This window comes from Sander lucioperca, chromosome 17, assembly GCF_008315115.2.
Source record: "Sander lucioperca isolate FBNREF2018 chromosome 17, SLUC_FBN_1.2, whole genome shotgun sequence".
Lineage (NCBI taxonomy): Eukaryota > Metazoa > Chordata > Actinopteri > Perciformes > Percidae > Sander > Sander lucioperca.
In genome coordinates this window covers 7,611,814-7,636,706 of record NC_050189.1, presented here as the reverse complement: position 1 = coordinate 7,636,706, position 24,893 = coordinate 7,611,814, and the positions used below count along the sequence as shown (strand labels likewise).

Sequence of the window (24,893 nt, the reverse complement as noted above, 5' to 3'; positions counted from 1 at the left end):
AAATGTTAAGACGGACAAAAAAGTAAAAAGACTCTGCCCTGGTCTCCTCCCCAAAACATGTATAGATTATGTATAGATTGATATGGGTATGTAAAAAAATACAATAGAACTTGGGGGGAAATCTATTCTAAGATATATTATTTAAGATAGTGGCAGCCTTTGTGGACACTATGCAATTTTAAGCAGTTTAACAACTTGTGTTAAGAATTAAAAGTGTTGTTCAAGATTAAATTGACATTTGTTAAAAAAAAAAAAAAAAAAAAAAAGCGTGCGACATTGTTTTTATGTTCCACCTTTTGCTTTCTGTTAGTTTGTGATTCTGATTTTCTGTTAATAAAAATATTTTAAATAAATATAAATGATCAATATATAATTATAGTACTGTGCCCCAATCCAAATAAAGCATTTCATTGTGTTAATTTCACAATATCTAAAAACCCACTCAAAGGCTTTGAACGGTTTCTTTCAATGGAAGAGAGTTCCCTGGTCATTATAATTCAACAGATTTCTTTTAATGTATTAAAAAAAACTTGACAAACATTTAACCTGAAGGAAAACAGATACAGGCCTATCTAACATACTTTGTGTAGCCTATATTAACGTTAAGTGTAATATTTCAGACAGCACCTGAAGGCAACAAACATCAGTACCAAAAAGGTTCTGCACCAGGTTCTGAATCTGTGTATTGTTGTTTGGAGTTGAGCCACTGGGGAAAGTTTAGAATTATGCATCTTGTTGCTCAAGATGTCAAAGCACCTTGTAGGTGGTTCTTAAAACATTACGAGGTGGTTCTTAAAACATTTCGAATTCCCTCGACATCAGAGATTCCACAGCCTCTACAAACTCAGCACGTCTGCATTTTTAACCGGGAAAAGCAGGAAACTCAGCCTGAAGGAGCAGACACAGGTGTCCCAGGTATACACACCATGCCAAAAGGCTTTTTTAATCTTGTTTGTTGTACTGTAGTTTCACACATTACCACTGGGTGGGAGCACCGAGGACACTAGAAGCTTTCTGCACAAATACTTTCAGCTAAATTGCCTTACAATGTTTCCTCTAACAGCATGCTCATTTAGGTTTCTTATCCAAAGTTTAAAGCTGGAAGAGGACAAGATGGATGAAGGGAAATTGGGGCTTTTCAGGTGGAGAGGGACACGTTGCAGACAAAGCTCCAGGAGGAAGAACAGGAGGGATGAACCGAGAGTAAGACAATCTTTTAACTATATTAAAGGAAAAAAAACAAGTGAACAAATAATTATAAATCATGAATTGATGTCAAAAATGTATATACAAGAAATGAATACAAGTTTATACAAATGATTGTAAATCCATCCAATTATAGGTCAAATAAAACAAATTAAAAAATAATTTTAGGAATTTATTCAATTTATGGCGTAACTCATTCATTCATTTGTAAAACCTTATATTAATTCCTGTTTTTATTTCCAATTGATGCTTGATACTTATTTGCATGACACTTGTGGCCCTCCATGCTGTCCACCTTCAACTGCAGTTACTGTAAATAAATGTTGCACTTATGTACTATTTATTCCTAACAGCAGGTACTTGACTTCCAACACTGTTTCTAACCTGTTAGGTCTTCTCCTCAGAAGAATAAACACACAGAGCAGGTCAAGGTCTCGTCTCTTTGCCCAAATGTTCTTCTTTTACTTCATTCATTGTTTAATGAATACAGTGAGAGACAAATAAATATAGACAGAACAGCGGCTAAGAGGAGGACGAGGACGAGGAAGAGATGGTTTGATGTGGAAAAGTCGAGGGACAGAGGAGCAGCAGCAGCAGCAGCAGGTGTGGAGTTGATTCCTCTGAAGTAAAAACTGGAGCCACAAGACAGAAAAAGTTGTATTCTGTATTCTTCTTCTATTGTGATCTTTGTGATCCTACAAGTCTGATTCTACAGAGTATAATGGCAACTGGACGTGTTTCAAGAACTAACAACTCAAGTAAAAAAAGTCCCATATGTGAACGCTGTTGCAGGTTTAGGAAGTGCAGGTCAGTAAGGAGGGAAAAATGCAGGGAAAGAAAAGATGATGCGAGGAACCCTCATTCTGCATAAACCTGCCAAAGCTAACAGGAACATACTTAAATCGTTAAAAAGAATACAAAAAGTGCCTGGTTGCCTTTGTTTTTTTTGTTAAGTTTTTTACTTGAAAAAATACTTTAAAAGTAACAAATCAACAGAAAACAGTAGTGGTAGAGATTTGAGCCTGACTTAATAGAGGGCATATTCAAAATAAAGTTATAAAGTGTGCTTGATATAATAATCACAATGACTTAAATCAAGCACACTACAACTTTTAAAAAATATTTCAAGCATGCCCTCTTATCTGCCGAGCCCTGGGGTGAACATACACATGAATTGGGGGTGGGGGGACGGGGTTTGTTTTTTTTATTGACTAAAGGAGAAGATATTTAGCAGAAGGGGGACATGGACGCCGTCCTGTCGATATTAAGACTTGTCTGCTGATTTCAGGAGGTTTTCTTTGCTCCTTCTCTTCACGTCCCAGTTGTAGACTCGTGCCATGTCTGAGGGGAGCAGTGAGTTAAGGAACAACAGCAGCAGTGCGACCGCAGGATCTGTCATATTAAAAACAGATGTTTATTTTACAGTGTGCTGGAGGTGTGCACATGTAGTAGGTAGGTAGGTATGACAAGAGAACAAACCTGTGATGTTTCCATGCCCCGCTTCACCACACTAAAAATTACACGACCACCCCCCCTCCCTCCCCCCAAAGGAGGCCTCTCATATCAGCAGGGCTGGGTACCGAATTCAATATTTTTCAGGCAGCGACTGAATTTCCTCCTTAGTATCGAATATCAAAAAATGCCTCGTCATTTCAATACCTAAGGAGTAAATCTTATCGGTGTCAGTGAGCCAATATGAATGCAGCGTGCTTCTACCAAATCTAATAATGCTGGTGATTGGCTGTCATAACATCACACATAGTAGAGACGCGCAGGCAAAACTCAACATTACTGCACAGAGACGGGGCTCACGAAGTAGGAGCTAAAAAAATAAAAAGATTTGTGCCATAATGTGTAATGTTATTTCTTTTTGTTAAAAATGGATTTCATAAAATTAGTATTGAAAAATGTATCGTTTAGGAAACGGTCTTGAAGTCACGGTATTGAAAATCTTTGAATGATACCCAGCCCTACATATCAGAGAGGTGTTGTGCTCGTTTTGAATGCGAGATGTACTTGCTAATTATTTTTTTGGAACTAATTAATAATAATGAAAGTAGTAAGACCTCTTAACCGTCTCAGATTTAATCCATCCATGCAGATGCAATACCGTGGGTTTGGCCAGCAGATGTCCTCATTTTCAACACAATGGCTTCAGAGTGATTCAGCACCATCAATGAACAATGAATAAATCATGAGCTTGTGCTACACAAAACTGCAACGACAGCTCCACAGAACTTTGACTGAGCGCAATGCCCAACCTGAGTGGACCACATAGTGGAAGGATACTGACTTCGGTGGTAGTGAACTGGTCTCGCAGGAAATCCAGATCATCCTCGAGTGTCTCTAGGTTACGAGATGCCGTGGATAGGTTCTTCTCTAGGAGAGCCTGGGCCTCATCAATGTCGTACTCTAACATGACGTTAGCCTTTTTTTTTTTTTTTGGGGTGGGGGGGGATGAGATGCAGAGAGGACTCAAGTTATAGCCTTCACCGACTTAGCCCCTAACCTTTACCTTTTCGCTTTCTGAAGTGAAGTAGAACTTTATAACTTCTGCCCAAATATATCATGCTTGTCTTGCACTTATAAACATTTTGTTGTCTCTGGAAAACTGCTCTCAGACATGGTTTTGCGATGCCTACATACCAGTGAAATAAAACTGACTTTAAATTGGAGCTCTACTTACCCCTAACCATAGGCAGACTTTGTCGGTGGGTGGCACTGAGGCCTTGCAGTAAACATTGTCAGCCAGCAGGAAGTGCGTCTCCATGGGCACTGTGGTCTCCTGGGGAAACAAAATGTTAAGGTAAACAGAGGCCTGTACTACGAAGCAAGATTTGGCGTTGACGAGGTAACTTTAGGTTCAACCCAGGGTTTTGTGTATCACGACGGTGGATCAGTTGTTACCGGGTTCAATCGCCGTGGTAACTTATGCTGAACACCTAACCTGGTCGGGAGCAGGTTATGTTGGAGATTAGAGATCAACTGGTGTAAAAGCACTGCCTACTGACCAATCAATACTCTATTGATAATGGTTTCACCGTTCTTAGATCAGGTGGAGCTCGGTGCGTGGAGAGAGAGGTGCGCTCAGAAAAGGTAACTCATTTAGAGACCGACAACCCCGTTAACATTCCCTGATTGGTATTTTTATGAAAGATATAGATTTTCAGTGGAGGGAATTACATATAGGCTATTTGTCGGCTTGTTGAGCCGTGTGTTGCCAATGCGCACATCGGTTTGAATGATGTTTTTATATATTTTATTTGCTCTCATGATCGCTTACCACTGCCAGGGTTGCAACTGAAATAAAAGGCTAAAGCAACGGCAGTTTATGGAAAGGACAAGTGTAATTATGGTCAGATCTTGGTCCTGACTGATGGGGAAGTGATATTAATAAGCTTTGTGATTTATGCATCTACAGCGTCGGCTATTTTTTTGCCGGTTTTCCTTCCTGTTTTAGGAAGCAACGACTGTATTGTGTTTTACTGTCTATGGCAAAACCGTGTCTGTGTTCTTCATATTTATGTAGAATTATAGTTTGCTCTTCCTATGTAAAATATGTGGCTCTGGTAGATGTTTGTGATTGGTCGTGCTGCGCAAACACTGCCTCTTTTATGTGACCGCGCACTCCGCTGGATTGGGAAACCCTGGGTTGATTGAACTAGTTGTTAACCACCATCGTGACACAGTTTACCACGGTTGTTAGGTTAGGTGAAGCTGGGTAACTGAAATAAATCCAGGGAATGTTGATCTTGATTCGTAGTACAGGCCTCTGGTCAGCAGGCGTCCATCATTCATTTTTCCATCACACTCACCTATGTTTCTTTAACTAAGTTTGATCTTAAGACGTTTTATATTTTCTAACACACTGCTCAGATAGATGGACGTGTCGGCTAATAAAGACCCTTGAACATAAAGAATTGTTGTCTTTTGGGTTTTAAGGATTTATACGATAAGATCTTAGATTTGTTTATTTTTGTATAATTAACTTGTTCATTGTTTGCAGCCTATACATATTTTTATTTCAAACATTTAGAACCAACTACTAAGGATTTTCAAGCTTAAGTAAATCTTTAACATCATCAGAAATATTGACTTAATCTATAGTGTGACATTTATCAATATGCATTGATATAAAAAAATATTGTGATTGAAGTTTTTGCCCTATTGTCCAAATCTCAAACTCTCATTAAATGCTGTGTAAGGTAGATTTAATGACCCAATAAGCTGCATGCATTGGTGTCAACAATTTAAATAAAGCCATAAAATAAAAATTAGTTTTAAGAAGAGGTGTAAAAGAGCATTTCCACATTAGTTCACAAAGACGACGATACGCACCTTCTTCTTCTGCATGTGTCGCAGGATTTCTAGCGTCTGTGTGATTTGTGGGATCTGGCTTTTCAACCTACATAACAAGAGAAGTAAAATGTTTTAGTTCAAGTAAGGACGGCATTCATTAAGTTATTACATTCATGTTACACAGCCAAATGCAAATGTGGATGTTATTACAGGAGTGTGTATACCAAGGAATTGTCTAAAATTCAAAAGTGGCATAAGAGATAAACATGATAAATAAGTAGAATTATAACAAATAATGATACATTTTCTTCACGAGAGAACAATGCACAAATTCAGTGATGTTAAATACTTATTCATAGAGTTTTAAGTACATACAGTAAGCATATTGCATTGGGGGGAGGGGAAACATCACCAGTCTTTTGTAAAAACAATATATTTAGACAAAACAGACATTTTCTATTCAAGCCTAGTCAATCTTTTATACTCATTATGATACAATTAAAACACCAACAATCCCTATTACTTCACAATCCAGGTGTAGGTATTTCTAGATCATAAAGAACAAATGTCTTTGTTGCATTTCCGGAATATTATGTGAAAACCCAGTGAGTCTTTTCTTTTGACAGCATGAAGGCTATTCCCCTTTCACTGATAAGCAAAAACATCTGCTTACATTCATATTAAGTACTAGTCAGTCTTCTATCTTCTCATTACACATTACAGGTTATTGAGCAGTCCTGGCAGCAAATGAAAAAATGGGAAAGCAAACTGTCTAGTTTCACAAAGACAAACTCCAGTGTCAATTTATTATATGCGAGTAGACTACGTGTCTAGGGCTGTCCTCGACTAAAGAAATTCTTAGTCAACTAACACTTATATGATTTTGTCGATTAATCGATTAGTTGATGTAATCGACAGAGCTGTGCTCTTTGAGAGGTGATTAAGACTAGAAAAGCACAATATAAATGTAGTTAATGAACCATCTGTAAAACTGAGTTTCTCCACAATTAATCCTGCAAAAGCACCACTTTAAATCTTGTGCTTACCAGAAATGTGCTCATAAGTTTCTTGGAAATGAGTAATTAAGCATGAATAAGCATAAAAAATGACTCATCAACTAAAGAAATCTTAGTCGACTAAGACCAAAACGACCGATTAGTCGACTAATCGACTAAGAGGTGGCAGCCCTATACGTGTCTTTTTGTCTTTTGTGTTACCTGAGCTTCTTCTGAGACAGGTTGAGCTCCATGTATTTATATTTCTGGTACTGTTCGTCCAGCTTCCTCAGTGCTGAATCTGCCGTCTCATTCCCCGGCTGCTTCATAAAAGAGTCGACATCCTCCTGTAAAATTCAGCAGAGGAGAAAGAGCATGCAGTCAAGCCAAGACATTCTAGCTGGAATGATATTGGAGCCAATTCAATAACAATAATTCAACAAACATCTAACATAACACTCTTTTATTAGGAGTGATTTCATTTGCTTTTAAAGAATTATGACAAATGTCCAGGAGCAGGAAAAGTAAAGTTATCTGTGCTGTCTGTTTGACAAGCTATATGGCAACACTAGTTTTAAAATGACCTCAAACATATCTTGACATTTCCCTTACTGCAATCTCTAGCGATTCATCAGCCGATAAATTTCCAATACAAAATAATGTCTTTTTTTTTATATGCGAATATCTGCAAATAATATGGACCCAGCCAATGTATTGTCCTGACTCTACAATCGTCAAAAACGTAGGACTACTTAAGAAAATAACTAATGAGCGTAGTTATTTTGAATGTAAATGTTCCTGATAAATTGAAGGATGAAGTGTTCCTTTGTGTTATGAAAATTCTCCTACTTCTTAAGCTAAATAAAGTCTTTAAAAAAGGTCCTATGACATGCTGCTTTTTGGATGCTTTTATATATGCCTTAGTGGTCCCCTAATACTGTATCTAAAGTCTCTTTTATATAGACCTTAGTGGTCCCCTAATACTGTATCTGAAGTCTCTTTTATATAGACCTTAGTGGTCCCCTAATACTGTATCTGAAGTCTCTTTTATATAGACCTTAGTGGTCCCCTAATACTGTATCTGAAGTCTCTTTTATATAGACCTTAGTGGTCCCCTAATACTGTATCTAAAGTCTCTTTTATATAGACCTTAGTGGTCCCCTAATACTGTATCTGAAGTCTCTTTTATATAGGCCTTAGTGGTCCCCTAATACTGTATCTGAAGTCTCTTTCCCGAAATTCAGCCTTGGTGCAGAATTACAGCCACTAGAGCCAGTCCCACAATGAGCTTTCCTTACGATGTGCCATTTCTGTGTCTGTAGCTTTAAATGTTATTGAGGAGGAGAGGGGGGGGGGGGCAAAGTGGAGGTTGGGGGTGTGGCCTTGACCAACTGCCATGCTTCCTTTGTTTTCAAGCAATGATGTGTCTCTCTCTCTCTCTCTCATGGGTGGGCCAAATTCTCTGGGCGGGCAAAGCAGAGAAAGGGGAGGTAACATTGCTCCTTATGACGTCATATAGGGAAGATTCCAGATCGGCCCATCTGAGCTTTCATTTTCTCAAAGGAAGAGCAGGATACCCAGGGCTCAGTTTACACCTATCTCCATTTCTAGCCAATGGGGGACCATAGGAAGGCTGGGGGAACTCATATTAATGTTAAAAAAAAACTCAAAGTGACATTTCCATGCCATGAGACCTTTAACAAGCCTCTTAGATCAGCTGAAAAAAATGCCTCGCCACAAAGCTTAAAACAGGGCTGTTTTTCTGACGACATGAAAAGCTTTTACAGGACAGCAAGGCTACATACATATGATAATCTTATAAAATATGATGCATTGCTGTAGATTAAACTACCCAACAGTATATAAAAGGAGTTCAAATTAGTACAACCGTAAACATCTGCAGCAGTAAAATGCAACATACATGTTAATGCAGCAATAATCAGTGTCGGGAGTAACACGCTACAAAGTAGAGGGCTGCATTGGGATTGGGTCCCGCGGGACCCAACGCAAATCTCGCGGGAGCGGGCGGTTTTAACTTTGCTGCGGGTGGAAGCAGGCGGCTAAAAAAAACACTGCGGGATCGGGATGTAGCCTGGAACCCCCCCACGCAAGCAGAAACCATAGATATACATATATACTGACTGAGTATATACTGTATAGGCCATCTATGAGTAGACACCAGCGTGTCTGAGCCTCCCAGGACGGGGGAGCTCCGTCCACCGTCCGCTCGCTCCCTCATCCTCGGCTCCTTCCTCCCCCTCTCTCCCTCATCCTCGGCCCCTTCCTCCCCCTCTCTCCCTATCCTTCTGCTCCTTCCTCTCCGTCTAACAGCAGCAAGCACCTGCCTTCTTTGCCTTCATCTTCTCCCTATTAACCTATAAAATGACGCGTTTTCTCATGCGGGACGGGAGAAGACATAACGTCAATGCATCTCTATTATTGTGCAGGCATAAATTCTCAGAGTTTTGCGGGTGCGGGCGGGAGTGGACGTACACATTGCGGGAGCGGGCGGAAGTGTAACACACATGTTGCGGGTGCGGGCGGTAATGGTCAGAAATTCGCCGGGAGCGGGATGAAGAAAACAGTCCTGCGCAGGGCTCTACTACAAAGTAACACATTACTGTAATTCCACTACTTTTAGCGGTAACGAGCATGTAACTAAATATTTTTTTTCATCAAGTAACGCAATTACAATTACTGATATTTAAATGAGTTTGTTACTCGCGTTACTCTCTTTTGTGAAAAATGAACGCTTGCAGACAAGAAGACAGATAGGCCTACTTTAGCTGCTTCTGATTAGGGTTGAAACGATTCCTCGAATAACTCGAATAATTCGATTACAAAAAATTATCGAAGCAAAATTCTTTGCCTCGAAGCTTCGTTAAATCAATGTAATTAAGGTTGTACGGCTCACTGTGTTTCCGCACGGAGGATAATTACTAGCGCACACAACACGTTGACGCTTCTGTGGACACAAGACGTTTATATACTGTCTATGCACGAGACTGACGGCCCAGATTACAAATGAACGAAGACGAAAATAGCGAGGGTTTAAGAGAAGAGACAGGCTAGAGAAAACGACAGAAAGTTTGGGATCATTTTAAGCTGCAAACATGCTACTACATCATTTTTGTAGAAAACATCCAGTCTACTCATCCATTCCACGGAGCGAACCCGACACGAGGTAGCTAACTAACGTCTGCTGCTCTCGTCCACCGCGCTGTTTTACACAACTAGCCTACAGCATGCTACTCTGCAAATAGCCATGTTTTACAAACAAGCTAAAACAAGAGCTGTCGGTTTGTAGTCTGACTGTTTATTAGTTTGCTACTAATCTTTGGAAACTTAGCTGCTGCCGGAGACAAACCAGCTCCTCCCCCCAGCATGGCCACTTAATATTGTATATTGTATATATACAAACGACAGGTGTCCTTTTTTTTAGTACACAGCAATAATAAATATTTACTATTGCTGTTTACTAAGCAGGGTTTCCCGCAGAAAATGTGTAAGGTTTAAAGTGGTAGGTTTGCCAAAATTATCAAATTTTAAATATCAAATTTTAATATATAATTAATACATCTCTGTAGTGCAGTACACACGCACTACACACTGTAGTGTGTAGTAGGGCTTTGACTCCGAACTTCGATATTCGAATGTAAAAAAAATATTGATATTCGAACGAATATTAGGCAGCCCTTAATATTCGAATTTCGAACCTGTTATGGGCATTATTTTTATGTTAATGTGTTTGCTTGTAAACCTTGTTTTCAATTCAGATTCCGAGGCTTTTTCACGCATTTCAAAATGTAAACACGTCACGGCGACGCACGTCGCTCGGCCGCGTGTCACTGGCCGATGTGAGTCGAGTGCAGATGTGAGTCGCGCATGCGTCACTTTGCGACAAGTAGCCTACAAGATGCTAACGGCTTTTTGAGCTAACGCACAGTCTATGAGCTAACGTTAGCAATCAAACAATCATAGATAGCTAAAACGTTTTTGAAATGACTGCTAGCTAAAAGTTAATCAAACACAACAATGGCTGTCACTTAAATGGCATTTTGAGCTAACGTTAGCAACCAAACCATCATAGATAGCTACAACGTTTTTGTGGCACATTCTAACTACCGTATATGACAGACATTACTTTTCGCTCGTCGAAATTAAAGACAAAAATTTAGTAGTGAGTTGTCAATTACGTGCAGGTGTAAAGAACCTACCCACATCTAAGAGTAGCAATTCAAATCTTATGAAGCACCTGCTGAAGCAACATGCTTTGACAAAGCTAGTAGCGAAAGACCCCAGCTCTACGGATGCTGAAGGCGCCACTCCATGGAAACAACCAAAGCTAGATTTTACACAGACTGCAGTGCAGCCGATAAGCCAGGCAGAGCTGAATACATTGATTGCTAGGTATACTGTAGGCCAATCACTTTGATTTAATTGGGCCTAATGTGATAACAAAAAAAACGACTGAGACCGTTGTTCTTTCGTTTCAAATATTAAAAGGGACTTCTGTACTACTGCTTGATTTGAAGGCCTGTTGCCCTGTTGATTACAATGTCTAAAATCTAAAGATTATGTTTATTGTGTCTGACTGTTCAGTACTGTTCATATTTACATTTAAAAAGCAGACATAAAAGTAACTTAAAAGCTACTTTCCCTAGTAACTAATTACTTTTGATATACAGTAATTGGTAAAGTAATTCAATTACTTTTAAAAGAAGTAACTAGTAACTGTAACTTACTAATTTCCAGTAACTTGCCTAACACTGGCAATAATAGAGACACTACAGGTGAATAGGGTACAACATTTTAGCTAACATGTCACCATGAAACGTCCCCAGTTGATTACATAGCTAGATGAAGAAAATTATAGAAAAAATAGAGTAAAATAAACACCTAAATGTGTATTTTGGATGTTTTCCTCCCACTTACGGTAGTCCCCTGATGTACGGTTTTCACTGCAGGACTTTTACTTGTAGTGGGGTATTTTTTTTTACTGTGTGTCAGTACTTTTAGCTACAGCAGTAAAGGATCTTAATAAAGCAGTATTAATATTACCTTACAATGAATGAGAAAGGTTGGAGGCAGCTATCGCTATTTTTAGCAAGAGCTTTATTAGCAAAGCAGGTTACCAGGCTAACTTAAATAATGTAAAGCCTAAAGAGGAAACGAGGTACAGTGAAAATAAAGAAGCAGCTCACACACAGACACTGATGTCCATAGATGGAGGTGAGGAGCCGCCCAGCCTGCACACACAGCAGGATTAGCTAGCTAGCTCTCCGGCTCACTAGCTAGCTCGTAGCCAGCATGACAGACGCGCCCACACATCGGCTACACGTATAAAAGTGTGTTTTCAACGGCCTAACACCATTGAAGACATGTAGTAAAAGTGAGGAATGTCAGCCTTTACGCACCACAAACACGGCTTCGGGGATTCCGAGGTGCTTTCTCTTTGTCGCCTGAACGGCATTGCTGTTGTCTATGGTCGCTGCCATCTTGGAGAGAGGCTACTCCTTCCTTCCTTACGTCAAAACCGTCTCTGCTTACGTACAAGTCTGTGCGTCCACCGTATAAGGAGCAGCGTGGACGCTCGGCTGCCTGTAGTACAGTCTATGGTAGTGGCCACAGGCTGCATTTGCTGCTAGTGCTACTAAGTTACCCATAGATATACAGTGGGCTGGCCAGTAGCCTACTACAGTTGCAAGTGGTGGAAGAAGACCCTTTACTGAACTTCCCCTCATAAAAGTAGCCTATTGACTCAACTCTGTGGAAATACTCCACAGTAAAAGTCTTGATTTCTAAACTTCACATTAGCAAATGTACAGTAGGCCTATGTATCAGCTAAATGTATTTAGTATAGGCTATATAAAGTATATTCATAGTGCAGTAAATGTTCCCTGTCAGTGTTTTCCTATTATATCCAATGTTTCTGATATGAGTTTTGATTATTAGGGGGGTTTTTAACCACACATCCCCACGTATATTACACCTATGGATGTTAACAGCTCTCTTTTAAATAACAAAACCCCAGCGAAGCAGCCAGACCCGACCAGTCTAAGCTGTTCTTACAGCAATGCATGCTTTTTGATTCAATCCAGGAGATGAATAGAATTGAAAGGCTTTGACAAAAATATGTGATGAGAATGTTTTGTTTCGTTTTATACAGAGAAAACCCAGGTGGCATTCATGGCAGAATACGGTGGGGCCCATGGACCCTTCAATACAGAAAAAACTCTGATTTACAATTAAGTGCTTACAAACATCGGTCTTGCCTATGATCCATCTACAGGTAGTGCATGCAGATCATAATGAACTATGTTGATTGTTGTTGAGACATTTTTATAGCTTAATGAATGTATGATAGCTGCTTATCATAAATCATACCAGTAATCTAACTACTAAACAGTGCAATTCCAGACCAAGTGTTATTCTGTTACCAAAAATCCAAATAAAAATAATGAATACATGCAGATTTAAAAAAAAAAAGAAAAAAAAAAAAGGACATTACCATAAAATGACAGAAACAATGATGTGAAAACTCCACATATGTTGTGTAGTATATGTAATATTTTCACATTAGGTTTTGCAAAGCTTTTCAGAAACCTTTAAATTTGATGAATACCCCCGTTGTTTCCACAGGTATCTTCGTTGCACCTGTTGAAGGTGTTTATTATTTTACCTTCTTCTTTTCTACTGGAGGACTACAGGAGTCAGGGTTGTCACTGTATTGTAACTATGATGTCATTGCCAGCACAACTGATCACAAAAGCTCTGACTCAGCTGATAACGGAGGAAATGCAGCAATCCTGCACCTGAAGAAAGGTGACCAGGTGTATGTGCGCATGAAAGCAAAAACTCACATTTGGGCAGGTGGCCACCATACCTCCTTCATTGGGTTTCTGGTCAATTAAACGTGAGAATGGATGACCCCAGAAGGATGATTCCAAAAACCTGAGATCAATGATGCATCTGTAGCTGTCACAATACTGTGTTCAACCTGAATATTTAAACAGTAGTCCTATGTGTCTTAACTGTTTCACTGACTGTTTCATTGACTGTTTCATGTCAACATCTATTGGTCCATATGGATCAAACCTTTTATTTTGGACACCCCATGCTCTTATACCAAGATATCACATGGTGTTGGAATAATCAATACTGCATGATGAAAACATTCACATTGTAATTCAATTTCCCATCACCATATACCATAACATATGTATACTGTCTTATTTTGTACAACACAAAGAAGAAGAATTGTGTGTGTAAAAAGTTAACTTTGATAAATGTGCTATAACTGATAAGAAAACCTCTTAATTGTGGAGAATTTGGATTACGGAAGATACAAATATAAGGATGCCAACTTAGCTAAGATCACTAGTAAATTGTCAAATTAACAATTAAAGAAAATAGACATTGTTTTAGACCTATACAGTAAAGTGATGAAAAAATCTCACATGCGATTTTAATCTAATTAAATTACTGAACGTGGTGCAAAGAAAAATAGTTTGTCTGTCTCCTCAATAATTTAGAGATAGTGAATATTAAACTGAATCAACATTAATTGTAATTGTAAAAAAAATTGTAAAAAGCCATTACAAAGAAAGCAAATTAAAATGTAAGTACACTATCATATATACGAGCCAATAAGGACACAATAATCAGAAAAAGAGAATGACAGGTTAAAAATGAGAGTTTATTAATATAGCACAACAATATAGAGTTAACAAAACACTAAAAGTAGAAAGCAAACGTGTTTTTCCGTTAAAAACGCTAAAATTATAGCTTAACATATATCAAAATGCAGGGAGAATACTGCAGCACACCAGACGCAGGTGAGCTGAGTTACTCTAATTAGTAACCTGCAAACAGGAGGCACAAGTTAATTATTCACATTTTACACATTTACATGTGCACTGCTAATATATTTTTACACTGTACTTTATTTATGGTCACACTGCACTACAATAGCATTTGTACAAGCCATTGTTTTAGCAACATAATCTTTTAACCCAATCTTACTTTTTAACCTAACCTCACTTTACTTCTACTTAACATTTTTATTTCTTGCACTATAGCTATGTTACTTGATGTTACTTTATACACTTATTGACTCATTTCTTACTCTTACTTTTACCTTGAATTTGACTGTGAGCAACTGCAACTGAACAATTTCCCTGAGGGGATCAATAAAGTATTCTGATTCTGAAGACCAATTTAGGAAAAAAAAGCAATTGAACCCATCATTAATATGATCATCATATATATATATATGATAAAACGTACCTGTGATGGAGAAGGCAGACGATCTCAAACAAGAGAACCTGGAAGTAGTCTTCTCTTGTTTCTTGTACCTTTTAAAGCAACACAACTTATATATTCAAAACAGGAGACCTGTCTGCTTTCTTTCTAAGTAAATCTTCCTATCTATCTACTTACTGGACATTGACATGTCATGTAAAACTACATCTAGCAAGTGGCCAGAAATGTGACTCTCAATGAATGCTAATATTGCTCCATATCTGCTGGATGTGTAAATAGGCAACAGTTGGCTAAGACATTAGCCATTAAACTTTAAAAAATGATATGTCAAAGGTCTTGCTTATACTGCTGCGCACCCCAAGTGGTAAAAAAACAACAACCATGAATGCAGCTTTAAGCAAACGTGAGCTGCACAGACACAGTAGAGTGGTGCACCGTTTAATAGTTTCGGGCTGAATGCTTCCTTCTTTATCCTCCGTGCTTGGTTTGGAATATGTTCTCTAAAAATGCAAAGCACATGGAAACAGGGACGCTCTGTCGGGGCTGATGTAAAGGTTTTGCAAAACAGAAAAGGTATCTGGGCCAAGATTGAAACAAGTTTCTTTATTCAAAAAACAAATCACCATAGAACCACTGATTGAAACATGCTAGTCAAGGCATTATTCTTGGAACATTTTTTTTACCATCATTAATTAGCACCAGCCTAATGTTAATGTAAAATTCAGTTAAAAGTCTGCAATGCAAATACAATGCTATGCTAAGCCTGTAGAGTCCATAGCACAACACAACCATAAACATGTCAGGTATAATTTTGCACAAGTTTGATGATTCCTTTTTGGCATTAGGGAGTACATGGTGGCATGAGGTGGGGTTGGGGCCAAAAGGTGTCCTTAAATAAATAAAAAAATATATTAACACACTAGCAATTCCTTTTTTGTAATAATTCCATATTTTGGTTTTATTTGAGAGCAATTTCTGTCTCCTACAAAATACATTCATACTGGGCCTTATGAACAATACATAATAATACAAATAACCCTGTAAAACATATTACAATTAAATATATTATTATCAGGACTATTGAACCTACTTTCTAATGTGAAATACTTCAGAAGTTTTGATTTATTTAAGCAGTTGCTGGTGTTTCAGCGTTCTGATTGTGTTTGGTTGTGCTTCACAAAAGGGCAGAGGCTTTAAGATTTTGTCTGTGAGTGTGTAATGTTGGCCTGGTGTGTGCAGGACTGCGTGATTCACTCATTACCGAACCCTGACCCGTAGTAGCTTTTATACTTTAACAGATCAGGGTTGGTTGCTGAACCATAATGGATCGGCTGATATACTTTAGCAGTCCAGTCTTTGTTTCTCTGAATGCATTTTTGTTCATGCAACTGTAAAAATTCTCTTATAATGGCTGAAAGGTAAAATATTCCTTGTATTGAGGATGTGGGGGATTACAATCTTTAAGAAATGCTAGTGTATGTACTATAGAAACTTTACTTTTAAATACTGAATTAGTTCTGTAAGTCAAAATCTTTCTTGCAACTATCACAGTCAAAGTCAAATTATCCTCAAGTCTCATGATTAACTAGCCTGGTTGACACCAGACCCTTCTCAGTTGTAACTGAGAGTGAGTCTGGGCTCATTTCCAAAGGGGCATCACCAACGGACGCTGCTCAACCAATCAGACCAACGATCCGGGTGACGTAGCAGCGACAGCGGCATCAATAGGTTGCTGCGCTTCGGTGGCCATCATGTTGAATGTAAACAAAAAGCTGCTTACCCTCGCTGCGCTATCTTCATCGTGTAAAGCCCGCCTCAACGGTTATGATTGGTGCCTTGATTTGGAAAAATTGGAAATGGGCTTGAATGGGCTCTTGGCCAGACTGACTTGCAAAATCTCAAATTTGCCGGAAATTCGTCAGGGTTTTCCCAGGCTAATGATTAACAGCTTTGATAACCAATGGTGCCGTATTCTTCCCTTCATCGAAAACACCCGGGCTGAAGAAGGGGAAGATCCTCCCTGAAAACAAGCACCGAGTGAAGGTGTAGATGTGAGACCTGGCCTCCACGTCAAAGAACGACACGGTCCCCTGCTCGTAATCCGTAAACACTCCGACAATCTGCGGCTTCTCTTTGAGGGACAGAAGGACCGAGGGGGAGTCCAAAGCGCGATACTCTTCCCCGCTCCTCAGCCGCACCGTCCAAAAGCCGTTCTCCGGCTTGGAGGTGATCATCCCCTTCCTGTTTACAGACTCTTTGACCACGCCCAGGTCCCAGAAGGTCTTTGAACCCACTGCAACCTGCAAAAGAATATGAAACATTGAACATGAAAACTACAGTATAGGAAGATTTCCAAAACACTTTTAAGTTGATTCTGAACCCCATTCTACACTGGATCCATCAGCAAACAAGACACTGACCTGGAAGTAGAACCTCCCCGACAGGAAGCCTCTCTTGCCTAGAACGCAGATGACGGGGTCAAAGCGCTGGGGGTTGTCAGGAACGATGTGCAGCAGCTCGCCGCGGCCCGCCTGCTTTCCGTCAGCTGACAGGACGATGTTAGGATGGGCGGTGTCTGGGTCTAAAACCACGTCAACTGGGGAGATGAGATGGAGAGAAGTTAAATTAATACAGAATTTTCTACAAATACCACCACATCTACGTGCACTTGTACTGCTACTGCTTGTATTGTGCTACTTCTGTACAGATCACTAGTCCAGTTACTGCTCAGCCTTCCTGGAAGAGATGGAAGAGATTCATCTCGACACCCAGTATGCAATTCCTCTCTAGTTTACTACAGTTTCTAAACAAATGTGACGCGTGTTGTGGTGGCTGGAAAATGTTTAAATTGCAAATCTATTTTTGGTGTTCCATTGATGTGCACATTTCACTGATATAATGTTCATTTCTGGGTCTGATGAGCAGCCAAATAGAAGTGACCTCCAGTCCTGACATTACATCCCTAAGAGATAAACTTATTTTGTAGTTTGTAAAAAATGATCAACAGACATATGTACTACTACTACTACCTAAATGAAATTATAACAGACTGCTTCAAATAAAAAAGTATAATCAAAAATTAATAAATTAATGAATTCAAAGCCATTATGTGTATGTATCTTTCAAATTGTTCTGCTGCCATGTAGAACAATGGGAAATTCTTGGGGGAAATGTGTGCAGTCACTGTGTTGCTTTCAGCCCAATTATCTCATTGCTGTCAGGTGTTTTTTTGTGACACAACCACGAGTGGGCAGCAAAATCCAAACATTTCAAATCCTACCATATTATTTTAACTATATTCCAATCCAACATGCAAAAAAAAAAAAAAAAAACATTTCACACACTGAAACCACATAATTATGCTGAGTGAGGTCTTACCTGCATATTTCTGCATCTTCTTCATCTCTGTTAAGAAAATGAAAATCAGTTTTGACAGTTTCAATGACACAGTTTAGATAACGACTTTAGAGAAAGTTAAATTAAAAAGTGTCATAAGTTACGAGGCAAGTTTGATGTTTAGTTTTTTTGATGTAGTACAAATTGGTAGCACTTATTATTTCACTTTACCTTCCTTCTTCAGATCGTCCAGTTCAGTCTTCAGGGTGTCGTCCAGTTTAGACAGCGCTCCCCTCACCGTCCCCACACAGAGTTCAGGGTGGACGCCAATCTCCATCCAGTCTTTGGTGGGTGGAGGAGACATGAGAGAGGGCGACCTCTACCAGAGGGAAACAGTAAACATAGAATTTGAATGTTACTGTATGAATGTGATTAGTGCATTGATTTAAAGTGTCGACCTGTACAGTTTGACTCATTCTTAGTCAAACTCCAATACACTTCCAATATTACTGTACTAAAAAAGCCAAAAGGATCTACTTTCTGCCTTTAACATAACATAACATAACATTTCAGTGTTTTGTTTCCTTCAGAAATGGCATCTTTGTCATGGTGGAAAAAAACCCTGAGAAGGTGTTTATATGATGCTAAAACTGGATGTCACTTTAGTTACGCCTTAACTAACAGCCCTCATAAGTTAAGAGCCCAGTATTCACCACAGTTTAAGGGTGATTGTGACCTTTAAAACATGCAGATGGTCCTCAGAGTCACTCAGCTCCTCCAGCTCAGCGTTTCTCCTCTGCAGTTCAGTGATTTCTTGCTGCAGCTGGTCGACGAGCTCCTCTGCCCTCCTCTCTGCTGCTTTCTGCATCTCCTTGATGTCCATGTTGGCTTCAGTTTGTCTCTCCTCTATGGAGCGAATCAGAGACGTAAAGAGACGGTCGCTCTCCTTCATCTCCTCCTCTGCACTCGTCTGAACGGGGATAAAGAGAATTGAACATTGCTATGTAAAATGAGTGTCAGATTTAAAGTGAACATATTATGCTTTTCCGTATTTTCCGTCATATCTACAATGTTATATTGTTGGATGTTCGTGTTAAATGTGGCCAAAACGTCAAATAGTATTTCAGAGAAATCCCTGTGAGCTAAAACTTTCAGATTTCCAACTGTTCTGAATGCTCCGGTTTCAAGAGTTTTTTCTACTCTTGGCTAAGTATTATGCAAAGTGCCCATATCGTGAAAAAATCACTTTTTTCTGGGATTTGGGGTGTTATTTTGTGTCTCTGGTGTTTCCACACGCACTAGCTGAAACGAGGTGGCTAACCGTAGCATGCTAGCGCTAGCATGCTAGCTTGTTCTGAATGGCAAAACAAAGAGTATAGAAGTAAGTAAGAGGCGAAACTCAATAGAACGTTCCACTGCAACAAACTCACCCATGACCGAGCTGCAGCTTGCAATGGAACGTTCTATTGAGTGCAGCTCCGCCATCTCGGACTGAACGCAACACAACGTTCTATTGAGTTTCGCCTCTTGTTACTTCTATACTCTTTGGGCAAAACACTGCTACAACACACACTAGTTCACCATTATCTACAAAAGAACTACTTACATGTCCCTGTTTAGAAGAAGTCTCCCGGCTAATCCTGCCTTGTACTACTGAAGTTGTAGAAACAAACAGCTAGCTAGATGATGCGATCCTTACCTAGCTACTGCGCATGTGCGACTGCTAACAAAGATGTTAAAGCAGTGAGAGGTCTCACTCTGTAGCTAAAACAGAGACCTGAACACACAGGGTGAAAAGAGGAGCTGCAGCAATGTGCAGTACAACAAAAATATGGTGTTTTTTGAAAATTAAACCATGTAAACCTATTCTGGTACAATCTCAAATTACAATTATGAACCTAAAAATGAGCATAATATGGCCACTTTAAGCTACTGCGGTGTTAACATTGTTGCATGTAGCTACATGGCTAACAGCACTAAAATATGTCATCTTGGTTGCCAGTGTTGTTAAATTCTCCCCAGTTTTGAGTCACATTACTCCTGAAACATGTCCGATCGGGTAGTATTTGGTTCAGAAGCTTTTATCTGTGATTTTTGACGGTAGAAAGTGCTGTTTTGTTCCATTACAAGCTAACGTTAGCATACTAAAAAGTCTAAAAAAGTCTAAAATTTCAAAATCAAAATTTTAGGTCTTAAAAAGTCTTAAATTTGCTTAAGTATTGTGTGGTAGGTCTTAAATAATTTTTTAACAGGTCTTAATTTCCCTACCTCTAATGCTCATTGAAATGTTCCCGCAGCGCTTTACAATGTTCTCTTTTTATTCTGTGGTGTTGTAGTTTTTTCTGTCGCTAGTCCAGTTATAATTTGCTGTATTATGACTACAAATTAGACCAATATGCAATTTATATTGCAGCCAATCTAGACACCAGTCCTATAATGCCAATGAGGAAATCTGGGAATTGTTTTAGACATTGTTTCCGCACTCTGACATCTTTTTTTTGATGTAGCGATATATAGGTCTTAAATTTCATTCATAGTGGTCTTAAAAAGGTCTTAAAAAGTCTTGAATTTGACTTGGTGAAACCTGCAGAAACTCTGCGTTAGGACTCACGTTGCTGAGCTGCAAACAGCTTTTGATCTCCTCCACTTTCTCCAGTCGTTCCTGGATCATCTGCTGAAAATCTGCCTCAGTCTTCTTCATTTGGACCTAAACAGGCAGAACAGAAATTAAAATCCTCAGTTGGCAGATTGTAACTTTCTCACTAGCACTACTAGCAAATAAGTCTATTAGACATACAGTAGCCTACATGTACCTGCAAAACATGAACAATATTCAGGATGTCATTGTCAACCACCAAAGATAGAGGTTATGGGCTGACTATTTCAAGATGAAAACTCTTGTCTCTATCTTGGTAACATCGTTGTTATTTGGGTTATTACATATACCAATGTTTTTTCCCCAGAACCCATTAAACCATTATAAACAAATTATGTTTCACTTCCGTTTACATTGTGAGACATTTGTGCTGCATTCATGTGGTGTCAGAATAATATGAAAAATGATTTCCCGACTGGGAAATTTCACACTGCATTAACGTTATGGCCTTGGTCGGTGAAGGTCTGCGCTTTTCGAATGCCCTTCTAGTTTTGGATGTTTTTTAATGTAAATTTAAATCTACAATGTACCTCAGTTGCACCTCCCTGCAGTTAAATACACATGCAGGCTCATTAGCCCCCCCCCCAAAGAGCCTAATCCTTGAGACAAAATTGTATGCAGCATGCTTGCTTTCATTTTTATGCAGCCAAGGATCTTTAATACAACAACCCCAAAGACTCCTGTAAATATAAAAGTTACAACAGAGAAGTGCATGTATAACGAAGGCACTTTATCTGTCATGAACCCCTGTTGACGCAGTGTTTGTTAAACATTCACTTTTACACTCTATGTAGCCTAATTATACACTAACGATTTGCAATAAGACAGTCTTTTGAATGGCTGATCCATGTCAAACTGCTTGGACTTGGTATAATGTCTTAGTCCTAGCTGTTTAAAGAAATTGTAATCTTTGGACAGTAAGACCGACATTTGCAGAGTAAGCATGTGTAAGGCTTTAAAGCGTTAATAATAACTATTATCACACATTCATTTTGAAACCCATATGGCCTACATCCCTAAAGCAGAATATACTCTCTACACCTTCCTCTCTCCGCTTTCGTCCGCTATCGTAACAGCATGGTGATCTTTGTGCTCGGTCTCGGTGCAGAACTGGCACACACACTTCTGTTCATCCCTGCAGAACATCTCCAGCAGCCTCTCGTGCTTCTCACACATCCTTTCCTGCAGGTTGTTCACCGGCTTGATCAGTTTGTGGATCTTCAAAGTGGCGACTCCCTGGTGAGGCTCCAGGTGGGCTTCACAGTACGAGGTCAGACACACCAGGCAGGACTTCAGGGCCTTCACCTGAAGGGAGGTTGCAGCGCAGACATCACACACTACCTCACCTGGTTTGGCTGCGCACAGCTGTGAAGCCGATGAACAGGCTACAATATTTCGAAATGTGTCCGCCAGCTCTTTGAAGGCTGTGTTGATGCTTATTTCAGGCAGGGAGGTGAATGTTCTGTTGCAGGCAGGGCACTGGCAGACCTCACTGTCGTCCCACACATTCTGGATGCAGGCCTGGCAGAAGTTGTGTCCACAGGGAGTGGTGACAGGGTCAGTGAACACTTGCTGACAGATGGTGCACTGTAATTGTTTTTCTGGTAACATGTGGCCTGGGGAAGCCATTGTCTGCAGAACACTAAAAAAGAGGTGATCAGTTGCTCAGGATGATCTTTGATAGAGGAAGTACATGCAATGATTTATATCCACAGAACAAACACAAAAGAACAGTTAGGCTAGTCGAAAGAGTGCTGAACTTCCATAATGAACTTTAAACTTGTATTTATTATCTAATGCTGTAACTGTGTAAATATGCGTAACTGTGCACATCTTGAAACTCAGGACTCATACACCCCGCACTGTTAGGTGTTCTTGATGTATTAGGCCTTGTTTTCTCTGCTAAATACACACACACCACTCACCACCACACCCTCACTTCCCATAGAAAACATTATTACACCAGTGTACCAACACCCTATTACCAATGAAAAAAACTTGATTAATTATAATAATATAATTATGATTATGGTGATTGGATTGAAGTAATCAATAAGATGAGACAATAAAGGTTTGGATTTGGACTCAGGAACGTTTTAAATAGGAAATAGGCTTATTCGCTTTTTTGCTGAGAGTTAAATGAGAAGATTTCACTCTCATAACTGTCCGCTCAATATGAAGCTATACACCTAGCAGCTGGTTAGCCTAGCTTAGCATAATGACTGGAATCAAAGGGAAACAGCTAACCTGGCTCTGTCTGAAAGTCTCTGTCCAAAATCTGCCTACCAGCACTTCTAAAACTTACTAACATACAAACAAACAGAGTAAGGCTTATAGACAGATCTCAGTCATCAAACCTACACTACCTGGAGCTCAGCTCATTATTCAATCCAATAATAACCAGAAAGTATTATTTTTACATATCTTAAGGTCATTTTACCATTTAGATAGAGAATGAGAGAAGTTCTCCAGCACATAAGAAAACCGCAACTTTAAAATTCCTTTAGACCACACAGTAATCTTTATATACAGCATGTAGCCTGTATTTCCATCAGTCATGAACATATATTTGAATATTTGTCAGATATCTAACAGTTTACTAAAAACAAAAAGGTTCTGTTCCCCTTCTTGAAGTACCCATTGTTAGCTATTTAAACTAATTTACATCACTTTAATTCACATGCTCAGTCTTTTTCACAACAAAACAGATCTTGTTTTTAGCTGAATATTTCTCATACTTACAGCTACTTCTCTTTGCTGGGCAGTCACACGTCTGTGCTCGGTGATGGCAGAGCAGGGGACTGTTCTGCTGTATAAAAAAGTATGAATACATTATAGGGATAGCTGTTAGGGTAGTTATTCATTAGCCCTAACACTCCCTTTTCTGAGCAAAGCACTGGTTTCTCTGTCTGTCTACTTTACTGCAACTACCTGATCCTAAAATTGCAGCCTTTACGGCACAACCTACTCTTAGTTACTGTTTCTGTTACGTTCACATGTTGTGGCATAACATTTGTGTGCACGTGTGTGTGCATATATGATCATGGAAATATGTAACAGCATAGCTCTCACACAGGGAAGGAGCATGTTTGCCTTATGGGTGTGGTGTTTGAGTCCAATGGTTAACATTTTCCACTTATGACACACCTAAAACATACTGTTGACACCTCCACCTGACCTCAAGATTGCAGCAGCTCTGCATTGTGTTACAAATCTAATGGTTATCATTATAGTGACGTGTTTGGCTTCAGAAAACAACATTATAAATACTTCCTCTTGAAAAATAAGGAAGAACACATTAGGACACAATAAAGGCCTTTTCTCGCAGAAGTTAATGTGATCTTTTGAATAAAGCATGAGTAGTTATACACCCAGTTTGCCTGTCAGATAATACTTGGAACCAGACCAGTAGTCTTAAATTGGTGGCTCATTTACAGATAAGAGGTCATTGACAGGTGTGTGATGGGACCTTTAACAAGCTCAAACATAGTACAAGTACAAACATGTGCTTTAACTGACTTTAGTAGCTGCTGACAATACACATTTAACTACAGATTGTGTACACTTTACTGCCACATTAACCACCAAATATCTTTCTACATGTACATTTTTAAATTAATCGCCAAGGTAGAAATTGGTTTACCTTTGGGGTAATGTCCTCAAAATTGTGCAAAAGACATGAAAAACATATGTATTTGATGTTATGGTGCAAAAAGTACAAAAAGTCAAAAAGTACAATGTGAACAGTAAGCTACATTGCTTCGACAAAGAGTTGGAAAAGGTACATGCAGAACAGTATGTTGTGTTGAGGTAATGTATGTGCAAACAGGAACTTTCATGAGAATTCTTCATTGGCATATCAAAGTTTATACATTTTTGCATTTGTTCCTCCTGTATTTGGGCCAAGAAGCTTGTGAATTGTAAAGAGTGCAAATATAAGTTGGCCTTTTTTGTTTTATAAATGTGTCTGGGAAATATTGAATGTACATTATTATATATATATATATACATATATGCTGTTTATGTATATGCAGGTTATGAATTTTCAATATTAAAGAAAGGCTATCAGACTCAACAAAATTGGTTTACTGCTTATGCTCGTGTTTGTGCCTACTAAATTGATTACTGTGGTACCA

General features: G+C 39.1%; 2 protein-coding genes across 3 annotated transcripts; both read right to left on the bottom strand.

Annotated features, from left to right (window-relative positions):
• Positions 1-918: 918 nt before the first annotated feature.
• vbp1 (von Hippel-Lindau binding protein 1) lies at positions 919-12,170 on the bottom strand. The gene is made up of 6 exons (XM_031304438.2): positions 11,918-12,170; positions 6,723-6,847; positions 5,545-5,611; positions 3,893-3,991; positions 3,496-3,634; positions 919-2,547 (listed from the first exon to the last, which is right to left on the bottom strand). The coding sequence occupies exons 1-6, from the start codon at positions 11,996-11,998 to the stop codon at positions 2,471-2,473; spliced, it is 588 nt and encodes a 195-aa protein (XP_031160298.1). The 5' UTR covers positions 11,999-12,170; the 3' UTR covers positions 919-2,470.
• Positions 12,171-16,588: 4,418 nt separating this feature from the next.
• Positions 16,589-23,749, bottom strand: LOC116053409 (E3 ubiquitin-protein ligase TRIM39-like). 2 transcript variants are annotated; one of them, XM_031304523.2, is made up of 8 exons: positions 23,500-23,749; positions 21,799-22,399; positions 20,713-20,808; positions 18,838-19,071; positions 18,333-18,480; positions 18,144-18,170; positions 17,186-17,361; positions 16,589-17,065 (listed from the first exon to the last, which is right to left on the bottom strand). In XM_031304523.2, the coding sequence occupies exons 2-8, from the start codon at positions 22,384-22,386 to the stop codon at positions 16,700-16,702; spliced, it is 1,635 nt and encodes a 544-aa protein (XP_031160383.1). In that variant the 5' UTR covers positions 22,387-22,399; positions 23,500-23,749; the 3' UTR covers positions 16,589-16,699. The 2 variants fall into 2 exon arrangements, with proteins under 2 accessions (XP_031160383.1, XP_031160382.1); XM_031304522.2 differs by having other exon boundaries at positions 21,799-22,389; positions 23,500-23,596.
• Between the last annotated feature and the right edge of the window lie 1,144 nt (positions 23,750-24,893).